Here is a 23,218-nt window from a genome sequence, read left to right as displayed (position 1 = left end):
ACTCTTTCCAGCTCCAGCCTTCAAAATGTGATTATGCAGACCACATCTGAAAAACAGCTAACCTCATTGCCAAGGCTACTGCAATCGCACTTGCAGTGCTGCTCTAAGTTGCAAACAGCAGCCTGTGAAGTTAGATACAAAGAGTAAGATCTTAAAACTAAAATTTCTCCCCTGCTGCCTAGAGCCACCTGCCTGGGGGAGGCAATACTTACCACAACCCTCCCAGGAGCCGTCTGGGAGAGGGGAGAAGGGAATGCAGCCTTTTGTACCAAGCAGCCAGGGATCCGCAGGAGACGAACAGCAGCAGTTTAAAAAACAAACCCACACCACATCCCCAGTAAATCTCCCACCTTGTAATTTCCCTGACTTGGCCCCAGGACATACGTCAAGGCCCACTGGCAGAGTGAAACTCGTCTCATTGTTTCCTGACATTTCTGCTCTAAAGAGTGTCAAGGGTCAATTGCTATCATATCCACACTTTTGCCAGAAGATCCAGGGTATGCCACTGCCTTTAATCACTGTCATACAATATTAGCTAGATGGAAATCTTATTTCAGAAGCCTGAAAATATCAAGAGGCCGAGAAGTTAATGAACTTTTTTTGTTCTTCTGGCTGCATTATGCCTCACATGGGTGTGGGTTTTGCTGTGACTTTCACAGGTACCAGAATTTATTACAGTTGTGGATGTGCTGGCAGATACAGAGAACCTAATTTCCTTTGTTACCTTCTGGGTTTCTCCTTTGGGGGAAAAGGAGTAGCTGCTTTACTTAAAAATTGGTCTCACTCAATGCTAATAACATTATTCATAGCAATCTGACACATGATTTGAGAACTCTCTGCGTCTGAATTTCCCAGGGAAAACTTTACAGTTAAAGAAACGGCAATTTAAGATTACCAAATAGCAAAATAGCAAAGCTGTCACTCATTTGGTTATAAAGTATTGTGTCATGCACTCAGTAAAATCCCTTTAAAAACATTTAAGGTAGCAATCATTTTTTATCAGTATATTTCACTTGCTTTAGAGGGCTGGATTTAATAATTTATTTACTAAATCAATTGTTGCTTTCAATTAAAAGAAAATGCAGAGAAAAAATATTCAATTGCACTTTTTTCCAATACTGCCTTTTATTCCCTTAGAAACCACTTCTGCTTTTAGGCAATAATGAAAGAACAAGTACAAATATCAAGCATAAATGATACCTACTAAGAAAATCGAAGAAATATTGCCCCAGTGCAGGAAGATGAATAAAAACTGTACATTTCTCCACGGCTTAAAACACTAACTAGTCCATAAAAAATTTGTTAGTGTCCTATATTCAAGTTAATTGTCTTCTCTGAGTCGTAGACGACATCAGTGCTGCTACCCCTTGGATACACTGTGAATGCTCAAACTACACTGAGTCATCAGTCAGTGACCATCCAACCTCATGCTGAGACACAAATCATGCCACAGAGATGGATAGATATGAGGAATTTCTTTGTTAATTGACAGTTACAAGCTGCTTCTGAAAGCAGAATGAAGTCAAACATTCACCATCTACCTAGTTATTGAGACCAAATTAGTCCTTCAAGTATAAACGCAGAGTCCTAACAAACTGTCTTATGAGGCTCAGCGAATTTTAAAACATTTAGCAAATGTTAGCATGTTTTAAAACATTTTTCAAACATTTTTCACTCCATTCAGTCTTGCTGGGTGGTAAAATAACAGGAAACTGGAACAAGTCTGAGTATAACGTCCTGATATTACGTAAGTGGTACTGTGACCTAGTTACCATCATGTCCTCAGTATGTGAGCTGCAGAGAGAGGTCTTAAGGCTAAGAAAAGGAATTCATACTTCTTATCCTTTTAAAACTTGGACTCTTTGGTTAGAAGAGGATTCAGGGTATCAGCTAATTCCAGTTATGAGTGCACTTCTTGTAAGGCCTTTGAAATGGTCTGAGATCACCAAAGCCACCGAATTCCCATCAGATGCCACTCTCTTCAAGGTCATGGAGAACATGGACTGCACTGGTCCTTTAGATGCCTCTATCCTATTCAGATGCATAGGCTAACAACTGCCAGCTGCATAGCTGGGCTCTGACTGCATTTTATTGGCACAGAAAAGCAAGAAATTGGAAAAAAAGCGCAGTACATAACATCCAGTGTCCAGGACAAGTATAAACTTATTTTCTCTCTCAATTTGGTTTAGTAAATATGAATTAAGTAGTGTAAAAATATTTGAAAGTTGGGATAAAAAATATAAAGTAAAAGAATGATTAAAATTATATGGGGCACTGTTCTTCTCATACAAACTGTGTTCCATATAGGCCATTAATCACAAAATTAATATGAGATACTTGCTGCAACAGCCAGTCTTCAAATACCCTCCTGATTCTTCACCTTCTCTATGGCAAACTAGTACTTAACTACAATAGTACCCACCTACTCTGGAAGAAAACAATCCCCTATTTTAAAAAAAGAAGACTATGAAGACCACCTGGCTTTATTAAATAGTTTGTTCTAATGCTGCATTTTCTCATGTCATTTGTATGTCCCCTCACAGAAAGAAGAAAGAACTTCTTTCCAAAGGGATCAGCCCACCTGATAAATCCTGTCTCGCACATCCTCTCCAGTGCTATGACAGAGACAGATTATCCTCTCTCAAAGCATGGGATAATGAGAGTGCTATTTAGAAAGAGTTTTTAATGTGCCCTTCTGAAAAAATACAGCCAAGGTCACCTCAACTTTTCTTGCAAAAATAATTAAGAGCCAGATTGAACATAAACATTGAAGCCTTACACTATGATGCACTAATTCTTCAAATGAATTTAAAAACATGTAGCAAGCCATTTAGCATGCTTTAAGAAAAGTGTAAAGGCTAGATATATATTATTTAAGGACTGATTCATGGTAGTTTCTGTGCAATTGCATCACTTTCAGGTACAGCAGGTACAGCTTCAGAGGTTTTATTTAAAAATAAATACTAAGAAGTTTTTGAAACTTTATTTGAGGAAGAACAAAGAACTATATTGTGAAATTTCTTTTGTCCATTATCTTCATTTTTGTTAATACCTTTGCATAAAAAATCCCCTTAAAATGCCAAATGTGTGAATATTACTGTATACATCTTCAATAACTGCAATAAATACTCTTTTAAAGAGTAATTATGTAATATGGATCTACTCTGAAAAATAAACTAACTTCTGCTGTAACTTATTAGTCAGATCTGCTTCCTTTCTGCCTTTAAACTGTTTATTTAGTTACAAACAGACATCCCAGTTCTCTTTGTCGATGAGATAAAAACAAAGTTTTGTGATAAATGAGACCAGCCACCACTAGGTCTGGATGGATAGCAACAATTATGTTAGCCTGAGAATCAGGGACACAACAGTAAAGGAAAGGCAACAGAAAATGTAAGTAATAAACATAAGTAGCAACAGAGCATGGCTTGAACATGCCCCAGTAGATCAACTCACAGGACAGAGAACCGAATCACTCCATGCCAAAGGTAAGCTTTAAAATGGTAACATGAACAGCAGAGAGTCACTCTTCCAGCAAGAAAATAAAAAATAAGAAAAATTGAAAGCTGGAATTGTTATTCAATACAGATATAACAGCAGTGAGGCACAACTCTCACAGAAAGGTAGAACTAATTGGTGGAAAAGATAACAGTAACAGTGGGAGGTAGAAAATTCGTCTAACACTAGTTTTATTGATTTATTTCATAACAGATTGTGTAAAGAGAGTGAATCTTCCTTGTTGTTTGCAGTCCTAATTATTCCTTGTTTAGATCATCATTGTTTTTTTGTTTCAGGATGACTTAATTGAGGAACAGAAGTTATAAGAAAATGGCATTATTAAAAATCATTCTCTCCTCAGCATCATGCAGGGTCCTCAATTTAAAATCAACTTTTTTTTTATTGCAGAATCCTGTTTGGTAGGATTCAATTGACAACACATAGCACATTAAATGTTAACAGTTTCTGGTTTTAAAACATTTCAAAACCTTTTATGATATGGCACGAAACCAGCTCAGCTCTCACAGCATATTAAGTATGCAGGGCTATAGCTGGGAAACAATCTGAGAGAAAAGAAATTCAATCTGAGAGAAAATAAATCTCCCAATGGTACAAGTTTACAACTTTTTTTTTTTTTTAGTAGCAATTTTTAATTGTATCCAAGTTCCATAAAGACATCTAATACATTAGTTTTGCTAAAATAATGTTGCTGGGAAGTAGACAAAGAACTTTAAAAAAAAGTATTTCACTATTAAACCAAAAATCAATGGTAATTCTTATTCATATAACCTTCTAGGAGAACCACATACCTTATTGTTCAATAGGGTAATTAGAATTGAAAGTTGATTTTATTTCATAGGTTGTATCCTGTCAGTTTAAATGAGACCAAATGACTCATATGATGTGTTTTATTTCAACTACATGAAAGACAGAGGAGGAGTATGAAGAGCGGGAAGAAAATACCTGAAGTGCAGTACCTTAGCTCTTTCTGGAAATCCTAAAATTAATAATTTCTCAGCTTTTCTGTTATTAACTGCTGTTTTCATATGCCTTAAAGGTTTCTTTAACTGCAAAACAAGTGCTTTTTTAGCAGAGTCATGACAATTAAGGATTGCCTTGTTCCTCCTAACAATACTATTTTAACATTTTAATCGAGTTTTCAAACGAAATGGCCTACAAGAAGGCATAAGTATAATTTAGAACTTTTAATATTCTACACCCAATTCTACGCTCATTATTCTTAACCACTAGAAATTAGGAAATGAAATGACTGTTTAATTTGAAAAAAAAACCATTAATGATTTTCTGTTGCAGTAATGGAAAAGAAGGCTGTAATAGAGAGACTGTCAGACCAAAGGCCCAAGTCCTGCAGTAATGGAAAAGAAGGCTGTAATAGAGAGACAGACCAAAGGCCCAAGTCCCCTGCAGTAACTGGTTTAGGAAACAGAGACCAGCAAAGAACGGTCCTTCTTTGCTCAGCTGCTGAAAATCAGCAAGGACCACACAGACTAGAAATTAAATCCAAGCAGACTGTAGTCAGTAGGCCTGTCCACCATGAATCAGCACTTACTCTCATCCATATTTGAACATTTTTATAATCTTAGGCTCCACAACCCTTTCTGGCACTGAGCCCCACAAACTGATCGTGACATACCCAAAAAGCTCTACCTTTGTGTACTCTAAGCCTGTTGGTTGCATGCTGATAACATAGGGTAACATTTAAAAAACCTTCTGTTTCCCATATTTTAAATTTGGCAATGCATTATAAACTCCCTGTATCTGAGTTGTAAGAAAGTGGTAATAGTCCTTGCCTGTTGCCTTCCCTGTGCCATGGGTACCTTTGCAGATCTCTGTTCTGTCTCTGACACCTTTTTTCTACACTGAATTATTTGTTATTTATCTTTCCCTGGAAACCATGCTATGCCCCTGCTCATCTCTGTCACCCTCTTCTGAGGGGTTTTTTCATTTGCCTCCATGTAGTATTCAAGACCTGGATGCATCACAGATTCACAGAGAAAACCATTATATTTTGCACTCTTGTCCTTTCCTATCAGATCTTATTTTCATTCTTAATTGCCTTCTTGATTGCTCCTGAGTACTGAGCTGACAATGTCACAGAACTAACCAGTCACCCCAAGGTGTCTTTCTCAAGTGGCAAGAGCTGCATGAAGGGTCCATGTCCATGTTCTATTTCATATGTATTTCAGGTTATCCTTTCCTCTGTGCATTATTGAATGCCACTTATCATTTCTGTGTGTATTATCACTGCCAATCCTACTATCTCATTTCAAAAATCCCCATACAAGCACTAAAGCATATTCCAAAATTTGATTAATTTTTTTGTAAGTGTTAAGTACTAAGTAGCTTCCAGTGATTGTATTAGAAATAGTCAAAACCTATTACTTGGGGATCTCTGACAGACCTATTTAAATATGCAAGGATAATTCAGGAATAAGAGATTATCTGAGACTTGATAATGACTAAATTTTTACTTTAACATAAATTATTCTCCCAAGTCAAGACTTATTACACTTAAAATAAATTTGGATAACAAAATGAAATCTTACAGTAGGCAGACAATTATACATCTGTAAAGTTCAACAATTAGTTTAAGATTAAATTTGTGTATTAATTACATAAAATATAAAATACTTGCTTTGCAAGTTAGCAATTTCAAGCTTCAATCTAAGGAATGTGTGTCACCAAGGGTCCTCTTTAACGTTATGTAGACAAACTCTTTTTTTTCCCCTTTAACTGAACACTTAATGTGTAACTTGAATAGTCTTCTTTTAACTAACCTTTTTTAAAAAACAATTCCTTAGATTGATCAAAGACTAAAACAAGAAAGAAATTTTATTCTGGGATACAATATTGGATTCAATATAATCATCAGGAGGGTTGCCAACTTAACAGCTAGAGATGAGAACTCTGCTTGTGAGAGACAGTGAGCAACCAGTTGCAGCAGCAGGCTGGCATCCTCCAGACGGACAGACAATGAACTAACATGACAGACTGCCTCGTGGGATCACACCCACATCATGCACCCCCCAGAAACCCTGGGTGCTTCTCCACTTTTCTAGAGAGAGATGGATCTCTATCTGAGCCTGATCCTGCCAGCACCTTATCAGCAGATACCTGCTCTGTATCTCTGTTCCTTGTGCCAGTGTACCTGCGCAACTATTGATTATCCCAAACCTCATCTGTCACTCTCTGAGGGATTTGCTGGTTCAGTAGCCTGAAATCCCTTCTGCACTGCTGCCCTACTCCAGTGGTTCTTCATGCCCCTTCACCTATTTTTCTGTCCTGTCCTGAATTCCCTTTCCAAATCCTAGTTTTCTTATGTGATTAAATACCAGTCTTCCCTTCTTGTGATTTCCATTCTCACATATCAATGACAAGTTATCCCTCATTTTCACACCTATTCTCACCATAATCCCTTGCCAGACACATTCCCCCTATTCCTCCAATCTCTTCAATGTTAAAACGTAACAGGACTGGGCATTCAGAGCACAGAACAGAATGACTCCTGACAGTGTTTCTGTGTCAGAAAGGGATGCAAGAAATAAGCAGAGAGGAAAACTAGCTTTGGCCATTTAATGCTGTGCTCAATCATGCAGGCTTTTTAAAACAATCTAGTCAGCATGACAAAATTGTGAGCAGCTTTGATATACTGCAGTGTGAGTACAGAATCTGAAAGAGTTCTACGGCAAAAATGTACCAAATACATTCTGGAGGATAAATGAACTGCAGTTTTCCCAAAGACTTGCATTTGTTGGCTTTTAGATAGCTTTTCATAAATGCATTAGAAATACTGTGTGGATTTAGTTTCATTGGCTCCTATAAATTAACACTCTGAATCTATGTATGGAATAATGTGGTATTTAAAACATAATAGCACAGCCATTTCTAACACAGAATAGAACATGAACTCAGGCATGCAATTCTCCCTCGATCCTTTAAATGATCAAACTGCTACAGTTAAAAATAAATTCAATTTAATTATAATGGTGGCTAATTAAAATGACTTTAGCAGCAATAGATATATTTTACACTAAATTTTAAAGAAAAACAATCATAAAACCTTTGCTACCCCTAGATAAAAAATCCAGCCCCAGAAAAAAGCTAAGCATGAAAATACTAACTTGAACATCTAAGTACCAAATTTGCAACTTATTTAATAAGAGGAATAAATAAAAGGCATCATCAGTCTTCCCAAACTACTACATATAGTTTATTCTCTTTAGGGTAGAGGTAATATGCTGATTTTGGGTTAGGCATGGTGAATGACTGTTGTGAGCTCACAATTTCATGTGTTCCTATAACTCTATCAGTGGGCTTCTACGTATCTTTTACTCATCACATGCACGGTAACACTAAATGTGGTGTAAAATTCACTTCAAAGTTATACCTACAGCAGTCAAAGACTTTCTTTGTCTGGGAAACAGGAGTGTAAACTCTGTTCCCACAGAAAGACTGACAGGAAATGCAGCTAACCCCTTTCAGCAAATGGACACTTTTAAAACATGGAGAATATCTTGTGATCTAAGTCAATGCTAAAGATCCCAAAGGAGCAGTTTTCAGGAGTCATTGTTAAAAGGTGCAGTTCTTTTATCCTATTGTTTTGCTTCCTAAAACCATAGTCAGAAAACTGTTAATGATCATTTTGTAACACAAAACCAGTAATATTTGTTGTAATGGCTTAATACTGAAAGGTCAAATCTGTGTGTCAATAGAAATTTAAAAGTGTTTCCATAAAATATTGTCAATTCAACTAGAATGCCAGATAAGTAAAGAAGAAATAGTTGAGGAATACTACTTTCAATGCAGGGAAAAAAATCCCCTGAGACTTCAGCTTAATGGTTCTCTTTTCTCTCCCATCCAATTCCCAGCACCTCTTCCCCATCCAGAAACTGCTATTTTGCACACAAGCATGTAAAAAAAAATCAAACGTGCTTTACACAGCAAAACAGATAACTCAGCTTTTTCATCCATGAATCTTTAATATCTAGCCAGACTTAAATGTTAAAATGAATTTTTTATCAGCCGAAGCACAGAAGTTTGATATTACCATTATCTGAAGCTAAAAAGGAAGTAAAAACTCAAAATGGTGGTTCTTTATTTTTATGGAACTTTTCCTGTTGTTGTTCATTAAAGACAGAATAAATTAACATCTAAAAGCTACAGGATTTTTAGGCTATAATTTTAAGATTTCTGAAAATAGAAAGGCAGAAATATGCTAAAGAAAAAATTGTAACCTCTCTCTGCTGTATTAGTAACACATGTTCCACAAAATGACTAAAACAAAAAATATCTTTTTCTTCTTACTACCATATAAAATTTGGTTGGAATGCATCTCTACAGATCATTTGATCCAATCTTGTGCTCGAATCAGGACTATTGACAACACTAGATTTTACCTAGCCAATTCTTAAAAATCTCAAAGGGTGGATATTTCACAGCCCTTCATAGCAAGCACTACTCCAGCACTATTCTATCCCTCTCGTGTTTTAATTTCTTCTCAAATTCAAATCAGAACATCCAAAACCAGTGCTTGTGGCCATTGGTGCTTCTCTACTCAGAAGAGTTTGGTTTCATCATCTTTGCTACTGAGTGCTTACAGGGTGCTCTTAGATTGACCCTTAATCTCCTCTTCACCACACTGAACAAGCCCCAACTCCCTCAACACCCTCCAACCTCCATGTGATTTAGGGCTCTCAGAATCTGTTGGACCCTCTCCACAGCCCTCCTGAAGTCAAAGAATGGGAATTGGTCAGAATCTTTAGAAAATAATGTATTTTTCTGCTGGCCATGCTTCTCCAAAGATAGCCTGGTATGCTGATTACCTGACTAGCAGTGAGAGTGCACTCCTGGGTCCGTGTTCAGCTTGGTGTCTGCAGTAATGTCCACGTCATTTTCAGTGAAGCTGCAATTCAGATGTTCATGGCCTGCACAAGTGTGTGCAGCTCTTCCACCTGAGATGCAGCCTTCTTACTGAACTTTATGAGGTTTCTGCTGGCCAAGTCCTTGAGTATATCAAGATCCCTTTAGAATACAGCTCTGCCATTTGTCATGTTAACCACTCCCTCTTTATTATCCTCTTGAAATTTGCTGAGGGTGCACTGTGTGTCATGATCTAGGTCAGTGATGAAGATATTCACTGACGCCACAGGTATCCTGAGCTTCTCTGCTCATTACTGACCACTTGACAGATGCCAAGTGATGATCATTACCCTTTGAGCCTACTGGTTAAATCAGTTACCAACTCGGTCTCTTCTCTTAGTCCAGTTTTCCCCAGCTTTCAAAGAGTGCTGTGGGAGACTGTGTCAAAAGCCTTACCAACATCATCGCATGCAAATGAGCATAGCCATGCTGGGAGAAGGCTAACGAGCAAGGTAATACAGCACACAATCCAGGAGAAACCCAAAAGGCTATCCATAAGGTTTCCAAACCATTACAAACCATATTTTCTTTCCAGCTATGATTAGCTGTGTATGTTCATCCAACACTTCCTCATGTTTGAATGAGAGGCTGTTGGAAGAGTTTTAAAGGGTGCTCCCTGTGTTACAGCTTTTCCTGCCCACAGATGAGGTGTGAGAAATACCTTTGCAGCCACTCCCCGTGACAACTAGTGGAGAAAAGGAATCACCATGTGCCCCACAGCAGATCCCAGATGCACATTAGTGGGACCTATGACACAGGTCTGGTATGACTTTGGAGTCAGCTGTGTTTTCCCTCAGCAAAGAGGCATTCCTGCTCAAGGCAGCAGCTGAGCTGTAGCACTGCTTGGTGAAGGGCAGCCACTCCTCTCCCCTCATCCAAGCAGTTAGAAATTTCATCAGGAAAGGCAACCAGTCTGGACAAGCACACAAACTGCTTTTAATCAATCTATGCTGACTATTCCAATTATCTCCTGGGCCCTTAAGTGCCTGGCAAAGGTGTTGTTAAATACTTCAGCTTTTTCTATATTATCTGTCACTACATTGACTTCCTTCCTATTCATCATCTTTTACCTTCCTCAAATTTTACCTTCAGTTTTGAAAGTAGCACACATCTGCAGAATCACTTTTATTTTCCTTTATGATCCTTTTAAGTCTTAGCTCAAATCAATCAGCTTCCTAATTTTGTCACTAAGCAGTCAAGCAATACTTGTTTATATCTTGCATATTAGGTCATCAGAAAGGTCTTTGCTCAGCCATGAAGGCCTTCTGCTGAGTCCCCCTCCTTTCTGCTCAACAAGATGGCTCCTCCCTGAGCTCTCAATAAGTTTTATTTAGAAATCATCCATCTTTCATGGGCCCTATGTTTCTGTGGCAGCATCCCAAGAGATTTTGCTAAGCAACTCTCCAAAAAGGCTGAAGTTTGCTTTTCTGAAATCTTAACAGTCATAACTTGCTGACTGTCTTTCTAGACTTCCTTTGAATCATGAACTAAGCCAACTCATGGTCACTCTGATCCCAGCTGTTATTTATCACAACCTTTGCCACGAGTTCTTCCCTTCTTATAGCAGCAGCTCAAGCAGAGAATTAATCCTGTTTCTCCCCTCTAGCAGCATCCCCAACAGGAAACGGTCAGCAACACAGTCAATGAATTCCCTGCATTGCCTGCACAATAATTTAATCTTACTAGGAAATAAAACAAGCAAGGTCTTACTTGCCATGTGTACTGATAGAATTATTTGACACATACTTTTCATCCACTTTTGATGCCACATTCTACTAACCTGAACTTGTGTTATTTTATTTCATTTAAAAAGTGATAATTGCTGTAAAAAATACAGGAAGGCAAAGTTTCCATTCTGAGTAAATTTACAATAAATCCAGAAAAATGAAGAAGTAAATTATGCCCATCACTGATAGCATTTTGTACCAATAACACATGCAACTTAAAAAATTCAGTAACTAAGAGACAACATCCAGCTTTGCTAAAATTTATGGCTGAAGATGATTTGTTACTTTTCTATCCCTTGTGCTCAGATTAGGCTATTTTTTGTATAGACTGAACCCAATTTTTTTCAGGCACAGATTCAATATCAGACCAAAAAATACAAATTTTTATCAAGAGAAACACTTGTTTTTGTTAGGAAAAATAGATGTATTTAGGTAAAAAAACCCCTTAGAACGGGAATGAACAAACAAAAAACTACAAAACCAAAAATCAGGAGGAAGTGGGCAAGATGAGTTGAATGTTCAACCATTTAAGCTTTACTGATAGATTCATTATCACAAGTAAGTTAAAGGAAAGCTTGTCATCTGCCTCACTTGAATCACTTGTACAGAGAATTCCAAAATTGCAAAAGCCTTTTTTAGTGGAGAAGTTAGTGTTCCAAATATTTTTAGCTGGCACAAATGAAAATCCGCCAGAAGTGTTGCAAGACTGCATGGGTAATAAATTTCCTTATGTGAGCACAATGTAAATTAGCCCTGTAAACCGATTACAGCAAGAACCAGGTAGTTTTAATGGGTAGCACTGCAGCAGTTGGCAAACATCTTAATTATAAAACATTATGTGCGAAAACCTTAATGTAAATGCTGCAATCAGGGTGTCTATAGGTTTTACTAAAGTTATCAATATGATAATTGAATTCTCAAAAGATTTTCTGAATTGGTCAGCAACAAAGACTTCCCAAATATCTTCTTATTTTGATGGCAGACTCATCAGCAAATCCTATGCATTTGAGAGAAAGAGTGCATTCACTGTTCTGAGTTTATAGAGGTGAAAATGACTGCGAGAATTAACTGCTGCAGTTCAGTAGTCCCACTTGAATCAATAAGCAATAATTAGACACATGGACATTAAAAAAAAAAAAAACAATCTCAGTAGCATTCAAGGGTTAAATGGTTTGGTTTTTAAGGATAGAGATTCTTAAGTCATTGTTGTCAGAGAAGAAAACTGGTCTCTGGCTCTTGTTTGGGTGTCTCTCAGATGTACATGCATGTCCAGTGAGGAAATGCAGTGGCAAGAAGTGTCATTTGTCTCATGACTTTCTTCATTTTCTCTTTGTGGTTTTGTTTCCTGACGTAGCATATAGACTATTATCACTAATGAAATGAAGCTCATAATAGCCCCCTCCGTTTCAACAGGTCAGGGTTAACACTTGCTCAGAAATATGAGATTTCTGTCTGATTTGCTCTGTGGCATTCAGAGCCTGCTCCTATCACTTGACACCCTTATTTCTGCCACTGCCACACATCTGTCACAGAAGGTCATGCTTGTAGAGTCAGCCTCTCCTGTCTATAGTGCCAAAGCCACAAGAAGACTTTGGATATCAGACCTTCATTAGGCAACACATTAACCTGGAAATCCAGATGGGAAGAACACAGGAGAGAAGTATTTCACAGAATACATACAGCTTCTCTGGGCATTCATTTTTTCCCACAAATAATACAAAATGGACATTGGTGTGAATACCTCAGACAAGAAACAGACCGTGCCAAAATTTCATTTTTCTCTCAGGAGCTAAACCAGCACAACTAACTTGTTTAAAAACATCCTAAAAATATCAGCATAGGAATGCATCTTTCTCCCTAAAAAAAGGTCAAAAGGACATACTTATTAATTTTAATACATATCCTGCATGTTTTTTTGTAGGCTTTCTACTGGATATGTGCTAAACTATTGGGCTAAGAGTGTCACTGCCTTTCCTTCTATGACTATTTTTTCTTTTCTTGACTTTTTTTTTTTTTCCCCAGAAGTAACTAGGAAGTTAAAATCAGCTACATGGAACACAAAGAAACACGACTAATAATACTTCTTTGTCACCTTACAAGCCTTCTAACTGTTTAAATGGTCTTCTAATTGCCAGGACAGCTTATCTCCCTTTTTAGGATTAATCCCTTCACTTTCTGTGACTTCGTGATGCCCTTAGCTATTATTTACTTTAAAGGCTGCAATTTTTTTTCTGTTTTTAAACTTTGCTAACTCTTTCTCAGCAATAGTGGTACTGACATCTCATTACAGACTAAGACAATTGAGCCCTACAAGCTTATTGACAAAGCCTTCATCATTGTAATCCAGGTATTTTAATATTGGTATTCTCCCTATATGTGGGTATTTGAGAAATTATGACATTGTTATTAGATCAGGTAAAACCTTGTTGCAGATTTAATGAAATTAATGTTTTAACTATTAATTAAAAATGCAACTTCTTGGAACCATTCAGGGAAAAGTCATCCTAATTGAATGTCTCACAAGTTGAAGGAAATCAGTTTCAGCTTTGCATCCTCAATCAAAACAAAGGAGAAACTCTTTTAGACAAGACAGGGAAGAAAGGTGTGGTTTCCACACAATTATGTCCTGATTAAACACTGTATCATGATTTAGTTACTCTGAATCTGTCTGATCCAACAAGTTAAGCTGCTTGAGATAGTAATCACATGCAACAAGAAAAATGAAATGCAAATTAGTGGGTTATGAAGCTGATGAATATGTAAGTGGATGAGATTCTTTGACTTGCAAGACACAGCAAGTCAGGTTAGAGGACCAGAACAGCCTCCTCCTAGCAAAAAAAAAAAAAAAAAAAAATCTCATTTTCTGTGGCATTAGACATTATAATGAGGGCTCATTTTACAAACTGAACAACTTCTGTCTTCTAGGTGAATGGTAGTGCTCTTCAAACACAAAGATAAATACATACTATCTCATCAGTGACATTCAGTGCTCATCTAAAACAAGGCATAAAAGAACCCTCCCAGCCTTTTCCTATATGTCTCTTCTACCTAGGAATTAACTACACAGATTCTGTTACTGTACTTCCATATAGTAGTCACAATTCTTTGGGGATTATTAAAAAAAAAAAATCTGAATAGAAATGTACAGTATGCTGTATTCTATTAGAGATGCACTGAATGCTTTAGTTATATCCTTTGCAGTTGCATGAAAGGCAACAAATAAAGAGAAGCATCTGACCTGGTGTAGTCGTCCTCCACAAGCATGTGCTTTGGAATGGGTGAGTATCTTCCTGGTGAGATAGGGGCCAGGGATGCCTTGTACTCTAAAGTGCCATTGTTTCCAGAAGAGAGTATATGATTTTCCATTGGTGGAGAATAAGCTGATGGTAAAAAATTAACATTTCTAGTCAGCAACTTTCATGTTTCATTAGATGTCACAAGAACATAATTTTTTTTTAAGTACCAAGAACATGTTCAATACTGTAAATAAGACCAAAACAAACAATCCTTGTTTGAGAGAGCTTAAAATACAACAAGAAAGAATTAACAGCTGGAGTTTTGCTGAAAATAATAATAATAATAGTAGTAGTAATAGTAATGCTGGCTCATTTGCAGGGATTTACTCTTTAGAGGATACTTAGTTCCTGAGAGGGAGCTTGAATATGGTCTCCTATTTGGGAGACAGGAGACATTTTCTTCCCTTCGGACTAACTCGCAGAAGGAAATGCAATTAGGAAAGAATGAGATTAAAAGCACACTCCTCTTTTTGCCTGCAGTGTGCAGCAATGGGAGTAATACAGTAAGAACTCAATGCAGGATAAGAGCAGGAATATTATGTGTGGCAAGAATTATGTATACATTCAAAGCTGTGATCTACCAAAGGTGCCCAAATCTCCAATATAATTGAAATTTCAGTATCAACATAAATGGGATTTAGACCACAGTAAATCTGTATACTTAAAATAGAAAATGGATGCAAATCTCTTACCTATTAATGATTAATGATGAAAGTTACAGGACTGTGTTGTCTGTCTATATATTATGTTTGCAGTTTTGTTGTTTATGTGCTTTTTGCTATTCTGAAGTTATCTGGGACATTTATGACTGGAGAGATGCAGTAATAGTTGTATTCTATCTAGTTAATTTAATCAGAAAAAGAAATGATAAATAGAAAAAACATGCTTCTGCAATGAGCTGTGATTAATTTTCTCACAAGAGGAAGACAGCTAAACTTTCTAGCATTGGTTTCAGTCTTTTTTTCAGATGCTGAGATACAGAATGCTTCAAAGCAAAATCTCTCTACAGGGAAAGGCCATTATGCATTCTGAAATACTCTGAACATGTAGGTATAATGAAAGGTTCCCTGAGGATAAATGAATCTGTATGCACCAACAGCTCGGGAAGGGCTACTGCAAATCTTTTCAACCTTTACTCTCCCTCCGGAATTACTTCTGTCTTCTCATATGCTGCTGAACTCTAATCTGACATAACAAACCACACTGTTTTAGAACTCCAAAATTATTTTTTTGAAAGTATTATAAAGCTGGAGATTGGATAGGGACATTTAGCATTTTTACTTCTGGGCTTTGCTAAGATCCAGACCAGACTGCTACTGAACAACATGATTGCCATCTGTCATAACATTTGCTAACTAAATAGGCATCCTCAGCATGGCTGAGCATACCACTGACATGCATGTTACAAAACCTTCCCTTCTGTTTTCATGGAGCAGGCTGAATAAGGAAGACTTGGGATATCTAGTTTTTTCCTCAACTTTGTCTATGCACAATAGCAACACTGCAAAAGTGCAGAAAAATTTAAATCCTTAGCATTTACTGCTCTTGGTAAATTTCCCCACCCTTAGTTTGCCTTAAGTGCCTACAGAATTATTAGCAGGAAATCAAGTGTGTGGATGTGGATCAATTGCTGAAGCTCTTGTCAAAAATTAAATTTCCATCCAGTTTGGTCCCTGTTGGTAGTTGAACCCAAGGCAGACAGTTTTTAATGAACAACTAATGAAGAAAGGGAGTTTCAGTAATGAACTGTTAAGACTAATGGGCACCAGTGGTATACAGAGCTGCAGCTGAAATGTTAAGATTGCTGTGAATGATAAGGGAATGGCAACGCCTGGGTATGGACACCAGGAGGACTGGCAGGAGGGGTATAAGAATGGCATGTATCAATAAAGCTAGATTCACCAGTAAGTCATCAATACTCAATATATTATTACATGTAACTTGCCAGGAAAGCCTAAACCCAAACTAAAACAAATACTCAAGCCATTAAGAGATGGTGGTGGGAGATAAAGACTAGGTTGGAGCCTAGGACACTCAGATAAGGAGACAGCAGAGATGTGAGTAAATCCTAAAGACATGCATAGTAGGGACAGATGGCAGAGACAGAAGATCCTTATATTGCTGTCATCTCCTTAAGAGTACAAAAATCACTCCATCAAGGAGGTTGCCAATATAAAAAGCTGTATGTGTATGATAAGGACTCTACAGCCAGCCACCTACCCTTGTACATGGTCACCTCAGGGAGTCCTGGGGATGCACCTGGATGCACATCTTTCTAATGGAATGCTAGACATGAGCCTAGATGCTTCTGGGTGCATGGATATGACAGTCTGATTGAAATCAGTTTTAAAATGAGGACGTCTTCCCTTGCTATGGAATACTTCACTGAGTTTTACCATATTTTTTAAACAAATTTTCCTACAACAGAGTGTGCACTGAATGCAAGGACAAATAAGGCCTTTGTCCTCTGCAAAACAAAAAAGCCAGATGAACATATATAAAGTTAATGGATAGACTGAGAATAAAGCAAAGTGGACCAATGATTTATGGATTCTTCACTATGAAGGTAGTGAAGCACTGGAACAGAGAAGCCAGGGATATCCCATCCCTGGAAGTGCTCAAGGCCAGGCTGGATGGGGTTCTGAGCAACTTGGTCTAGTGGAAGGTGCCCCTGCTCATGGCAGGGAGAGTTTAACTAGATGGTCTTTAAGGTCCCTTCCACCCCAAACCATTCTATGACTCCACGAATTGGGTATCTGCAGAAAATAGGTAAAGTTTTGTAAGTAGAGCAGTGATTTTTACATTCCAGTAAAATATTTTATTCGAATACGAGATATATTTGCCTCAGGCTTCTACTAAATTTGTACAAGATGGTTTGCTGCTTGTTCCAATTTTTCAGTGGACAGAGGACTCCAGGCTACAAATCGAATCATATTTCAACATACATTTGCATATACTTATTGCTGTAATTTTCACAAGAGTTACAGTTCAGTCTGATCACCTGGACAATGGCTAATTGGAACCAGCACAGTCGTACATCTTCTACATTGCTACTTTTGCTGCAAAAATACTTTAGCAGAGCTATATTATTTGCAATATTTCTTGAGCGTAGCATACTTAGGTAGCAATAAACATTTCATTTCTGTAGCCTTCCAAGCAGTTTCATAAACTTTAATGGGGTACTTTGAACAAGCTATGAAAAAATACAATCATCTGACAAACTGATATCTCTTGTAAAATAAGTTGCAGAAGTCACTTACAGTGAGTAATATCTGGTGGGCCATATGGATCTGTCATGTAAATGGTGGTGGGCTTTCCAACTTTCAGATACACTACATCTGATGTGTTCTTCAGTATCGCTACTGCCTCTTCATGGGTAACTTCTTCTAAACTGTAATTATTTACCTTAGAGGAGAAATCAGATAGTTGAGTTGGAATGCAGAAATAGACAAAAAAATGACAAAGCCTTACAGTTTTCAAAAAGTTGGGAACATTGCTGTAAACAAAAAGCACTAAAGATCATAGAAGCAATACTGCTGAAAGGTAGAAAATACAGTTTTCTTAGCACATGCATATTCAAAGACTGATGTAGCAATATTGATACACAGAATCAAAATGGGTCAAGAAGGCAATATTGTTTTTGACAATAGAAAAGTCCTTTTTGATGTTCTGCTACTGGTATAATCACTAATATAAAACTATATTTCATAATAATTTTGTAACACCACATCAGTTACAGAAACTGTCTACATTATTTGATCTAACAAAATAAACTTCCTAATTCATCTCTTAGCCTCCATAGCTGGGGCCTTAGAAATACCCAACACCTCAAATCTTTCCATCGCTGATATGGCATCGACCATTGAAATAATGAGACGTAAAAAGTGGCATATAGAATACTTATGAGGTGCAGGAATTGAAAAAGGGCAGTGCTGGATGGGGAAAAGGTATTTTTCAGTCTGAAAGTTTGTCAGTTTTCTAGAAGCACAGGAAAAAGACATTGAAAAAGTAAGAGAATGTAGTACTAGTTCTATGATTTTTTTAGGAAAGAAAAACACTTAAGCAAGGATAAGAGTAGAGGACTACAGATAAAATAGGGAAGGAAATGGCGGCAGTAAGCTTTGCCTATTTATGCTTTACTCTCACAGAAAGAAAATCAAAAGGAAAGTGTCAGAAGTGGTTTATTGTAGAGGCATATAAAATTTATTCACTTACAAATCCACTATATCCACAGAACGTCAACAATAGGTTGTTCTATAAACAGAACCATGAGTGTTCCCTGCTACAAAAAATACAAACCTCTTGAATAGAGAAATTATAGGATAAGGGAAAAAAATAAAGGGTGTAGATCCAGGTTTCAGGCATGTGGTGTAAGCCAACAGAACTAAGAGAATCACAGAATACCTTCAGTTGGAAGGGACCCATAAGGATCATTGAGTCCAACTCCCTGCTCCTCGCAGTACTGCCTACAACTGAACCATATGACTAAAAGCATCGTCCAGCCGCTCCTTGAATTCTGGCAGGCTTGGTGCTGTGACCACTTCCCTGGGGAGCCTGTTCCAGTGACCTACATTTCACACTGAATGTTGTGTATGAAAAATTTCATTGTCATTTAAATTGCCATCCTCCAACTTCCACAGTTACTGCAAGGATTCCTTTTAAAGATTATGCAAGATAGAAGCAGAAGTTCCTCCTCACTATAGTATAACATAACAGTAAATCACAGAAATAGACTCCTTCTAGGGAATTCAGTATCAATGAATTATCAGAAACCTGAATGTGGTAATAAGCAACTGCCAAAGGGTTTGGCAACTGGAAAGAAATCCAGTTATTATGAATCACTGGAGGACTCTTCATATTCAGAAAATTTCATCATCACCAAGAAAAAATGATTGTTATTGGACAGTATTGCTGAATGTAAGGATTCTTTTTAAGCTTTTTCCTTGTATAATTCTCAGGCTTGGTTTTAAGGTTAATTAAAAGAGACAGTGGCAGGTGTATTATGATAATTTGACATGAAGAACAGTGATAGAGCCTAACACTCAGAAGGGAGCTGCTGACAGGTTATGCTGTATTTTGACAGGTCTTCTATTTAAACAAAAATCTTATACCTAACTTCTATATATTTCTCTATCTTTCTTTGTTATGAAGAGCAATAACTTACATATACACCTTTAATAAATAAATGTCTTTAATAGGCTGAGAGGAAGAAGAAGTGACTGAAATTATGCCTTTCTTGTTTATGTGTTTCAAAACTGCCAGACACTTCAGATTCACGCATTTTAGAAATAAGACCACAAGGTTATCCTTTACCTTTTCTCCTTCCCACGCTGTCTGTACATTGTATCTACCTTTTCTTGTTTCATCCTAAATTTTTTTGAAGTAGAGAAAAATCTCACATAATCTCACCCACTATACAGCTGCTGGAAAAAAATGGTCTCAGTCAAAAAGAGACACAAAATGAAATATCTTAGCACTGTCTGGATTTTGACTCTTTGGGCTTTTTAGAAGTGAATAAAAACAATTAAAACACAAATTGACTTGATGCAATTTCTTTTCCAAAGCCGCTGGGTTTTGGTTTTTTGGGTTTTTTTTGTAAATCTAGTTGATAAAAATCCATCACAAGAGACTTGGATGACACAGTTGTGCAGATTAGAAGACAAAAAGTCATTTTAGAAACAGAAAGTAAAGTATGATACATAGAAAACTTATGTTTGCTACGGCAGGTCCTACATCTTAACATTACGGGACAGATATTTTACCAACACTGTACAAATTACTGAAACCTCGAAGTTAAGACTTAAAGAGTCCAAGCAATTCTAAACTAAGATTTAACATCTATGCAGTTCAGCATTGTGTTTATACAGTTAAAGATCCTAGAGTTCATGGCAAAGTTCATGTAAAATTAATTTTGTCCTGGACTGCTCAGTTCTCAGTAAACAAAGAAATAAAGAAAGACTCAAGGTACATCAAGAGAAAATAAACAAACAAACAAGCTTGTTGATTCATTCATAAAAAAGACAATCCTCAGTGGTGCCATAAGGTCTCTTTTAAGTGGGAGCTCTTTGAGAAGGAGATAAGATCACCTTCCTTAGCCATTTGGCAACATCTGCTTAGAGTTACAGTACATAAAATATACAGTGCATTTCCAGGTTTCCTTCCAAAGGCAGTCCTTGCTCTGGATCTACAATTTCCATTAATAATCCCATGTGCATCAATCAATATATTTTCTGCTTTTTGACCACAAAACAGTGATCACAAATAAAGACATCTGTATGTATTCTGATATACAAAAAACTTAAATACTTATAAGAATTCTATTGTTAACACCGCCCCCCAGATATCATTGCAAGATGACTGTAGTATGCAATTTTTTCTATAAGGGGATCTCTGGACATCATTCCTTAAAACATAGTACAGAGATGATAAAAATCAGGAAACACGATGTTGTAGCTGGTTTTTTATGGTAAGATTGACATATAGAGAAAAATCTCTCAATTGCCAAGAGAGACTATTGCTTGAGCTATTTCTTGTTTGCATAAAAGATGCCTATTTTAACAGAATTTCAAGTATTAAATCTGGTTTTTTTCGGTGGTTTTGGCCCAATAAATGCATGGTAGTGAAGTTTTACTTCCTCATGACGAGATGAACCTATATATTTTTGCATATAGCTTGCAAAAAAAGGGTTGAGTTAGAGGTAAAGAAGATAAAGAGTGGGAGATGTGCACAAAGTAAGAAATCAAAGTGTAGATGCCATGCAATCCTCTGAGAGGCTGAATTTTAGTGCAGAAGGGCTGACTTAAATCTGAGTGGGTAGAATGGGTACTGCATGCCAACTTTCTGGATCTAAGAAGCCAATTTAAGTAGCAACTAATTAAAGGGGAAAAAAACCCCTAAGGCAAATGCCAGAAAAGATATTTATCTGTGTGGTCAGTTCAGTCACAAAGTTGTACATTTGAGACACAAAATGCTGTGACAGGAGCCAAAGGAAAGGAGTCAGAAGGAAAATAGGCATGGAATAAGTGGGGCTTTTCTAATGGAAAAAATTCCCTTTAGTGGAAATTTAAAAACGCAAACAGCACCTGAAGGAAAAAAAAATAGGAAAGCTTTTTCTTTAAATAGAAAGTATGTGATATAAAGACATACTGATAATATGAGAAACAAATAAGGGAAAGAAATAATATAGCAGTAGAGGAGGAAATTAAAGATACAAGTCCTATCAAAGAAGCTATTTGAGTGATGGGGGAAATCAATAAGAAATGGTGCCAAAGATATAAAAAGACTGGTTTGTTTTTTTTTTCCCCCCTAAATAGCATAATCAGGGCAATGAAGTATAAACCTAAGCAAGAATGTTTTATTTGGAAGTTTTCCTAGATTCATATTGGAAATCAAAAGCTCTGAAAAGCAGCCAGAAAAGCTCAGAATCCCCAAAATGACTGTACAAGTGCTCTAAAAAATAATTTTATTCACAACAATATAAGCTGATATGAGAATAAGAGCTCTGGAGGAATAAGTCTGTCTTATTTAATTTTCCTTTTTTAAAGGGGATTCGTTCATTTCCACTATTGATTTAGGCTAAGGAAGATTTGATTCACTCAGAGAATGAGACATAAGGGTGATCTTTACCTTACCAGTGGTAATGTTTGCTTTTCTGTAATATTTGACTTTTCATTCAGCCAGTGGATTTGCCTGAGCGAACATATGCCAGTAAACACCTGCAGCCTGCTAGCTGTAAATCTAGAATGCTGATGGCCTTTTTAAAAACTCACTCTGACATAAAAGGCTGCAAAAAGTGAAGTGTTTTCCAGTGCTGAAGGCTAACCATTTGTACTAAGGATATAAATCTCTTTGCATTAACTAAATACTTAAATCCCATGGACTTGTTAGTTGCACAAATGCTGGACAGTTTTCTAAAAGATGATCCCACAAAGACAGCCAAAATCACTTTAAAAGGACACCTCAGATCAGAACCAGATGCTAATCTAGATGCATTTTGAATTACATGCTTTGATTTTATGCACTTTAATACAAACGTGATCCTGCATTTATTCACAATCTGGAAGAAACAGATACTGGTAGGGGAGGTAGGGGAGCCTATAAGGAACACATCAACAATTGCACAATGACAACGCCACTGCAGTCCTATCAAATAACACTTTTTTTTTTTCAGAATGGAATTGGATGGAAAGCAAGCATAAATTTATGAAAATGAAAGTGACTCCTGTTTTTTCCTCATGTTTTCATCAAGGAAACAGAATCAAATTAAATCTCTTGTTATAGACAATCACTGATCTCTGTGACTACATGGGCCAAGATATGCCCCAAACATGCAAGGGTATTTTGGCATAGGAGATGTATTTTAGAAAAGCTTATAGTTATTAAAGATAAATACTAATTTTTTTAATAAACCCTAATGGTTTTAGTATTTTCCCTGAAAAATGCCTTGCTTCTAGCCATTAGTGTTGTCATATACTAGTAAAACCACACACATTTATACTGCTCTCTCATTTATTCATTCTCTAGATAACTAACTCTTCCAAAGTAAGATGGTGGTATGAGATTAAAAAAAAGTAATTATCATCTGAGTTGTAATAACTGAAACAATTTTTCAGCTTTTCCTGATCATCAATAGCAGTGACCTTGAGGAGGTGAGAAGTGCATCATGTTTGGGGGTGACACTTCATTTCCCTGTGAGATACTCGAAGGCAGGACTGCCACAGACTGTGAGAAGGGCCTGAAGAAGACTTTATGTTCAGC

The 23,218-nt window shown here is 36.9% G+C and overlaps 1 protein-coding gene across 28 annotated transcripts in view; it reads right to left on the bottom strand.

Moving 5' to 3' along the window:
- DLG2 (discs large MAGUK scaffold protein 2) overlaps positions 1–23,218 on the bottom strand; it is a 1,005,290-nt gene that overhangs the window by 257,912 nt on the left and 724,160 nt on the right. For 27 of the 28 annotated variants that reach the window (XM_017735865.1, XM_017735859.1, XM_017735860.1 and 24 more), the window contains 2 exons: positions 17,722–17,866; positions 14,404–14,545 (listed from right to left, as the gene is read on the bottom strand). In XM_017735865.1, the coding sequence (XP_017591354.1) occupies positions 14,404–14,545; positions 17,722–17,866 (287 nt within the window). Of the gene's footprint in view, positions 1–9,341; positions 9,377–14,403; positions 14,546–17,721; positions 17,867–23,218 lie in introns of those variants that run through there. The other variant, XM_017735890.1, reaches the window with a different exon arrangement.

This window comes from Corvus brachyrhynchos, unplaced genomic scaffold (genome assembly GCF_000691975.1).
Source record: "Corvus brachyrhynchos isolate BGI_N302 unplaced genomic scaffold, ASM69197v1 scaffold44, whole genome shotgun sequence".
Taxonomy (NCBI): Eukaryota; Metazoa; Chordata; class Aves; order Passeriformes; family Corvidae; genus Corvus; species Corvus brachyrhynchos.
Note: the sequence above shows the minus strand (reverse complement) of the source record. Positions and strands in the feature narration are given on the sequence as shown.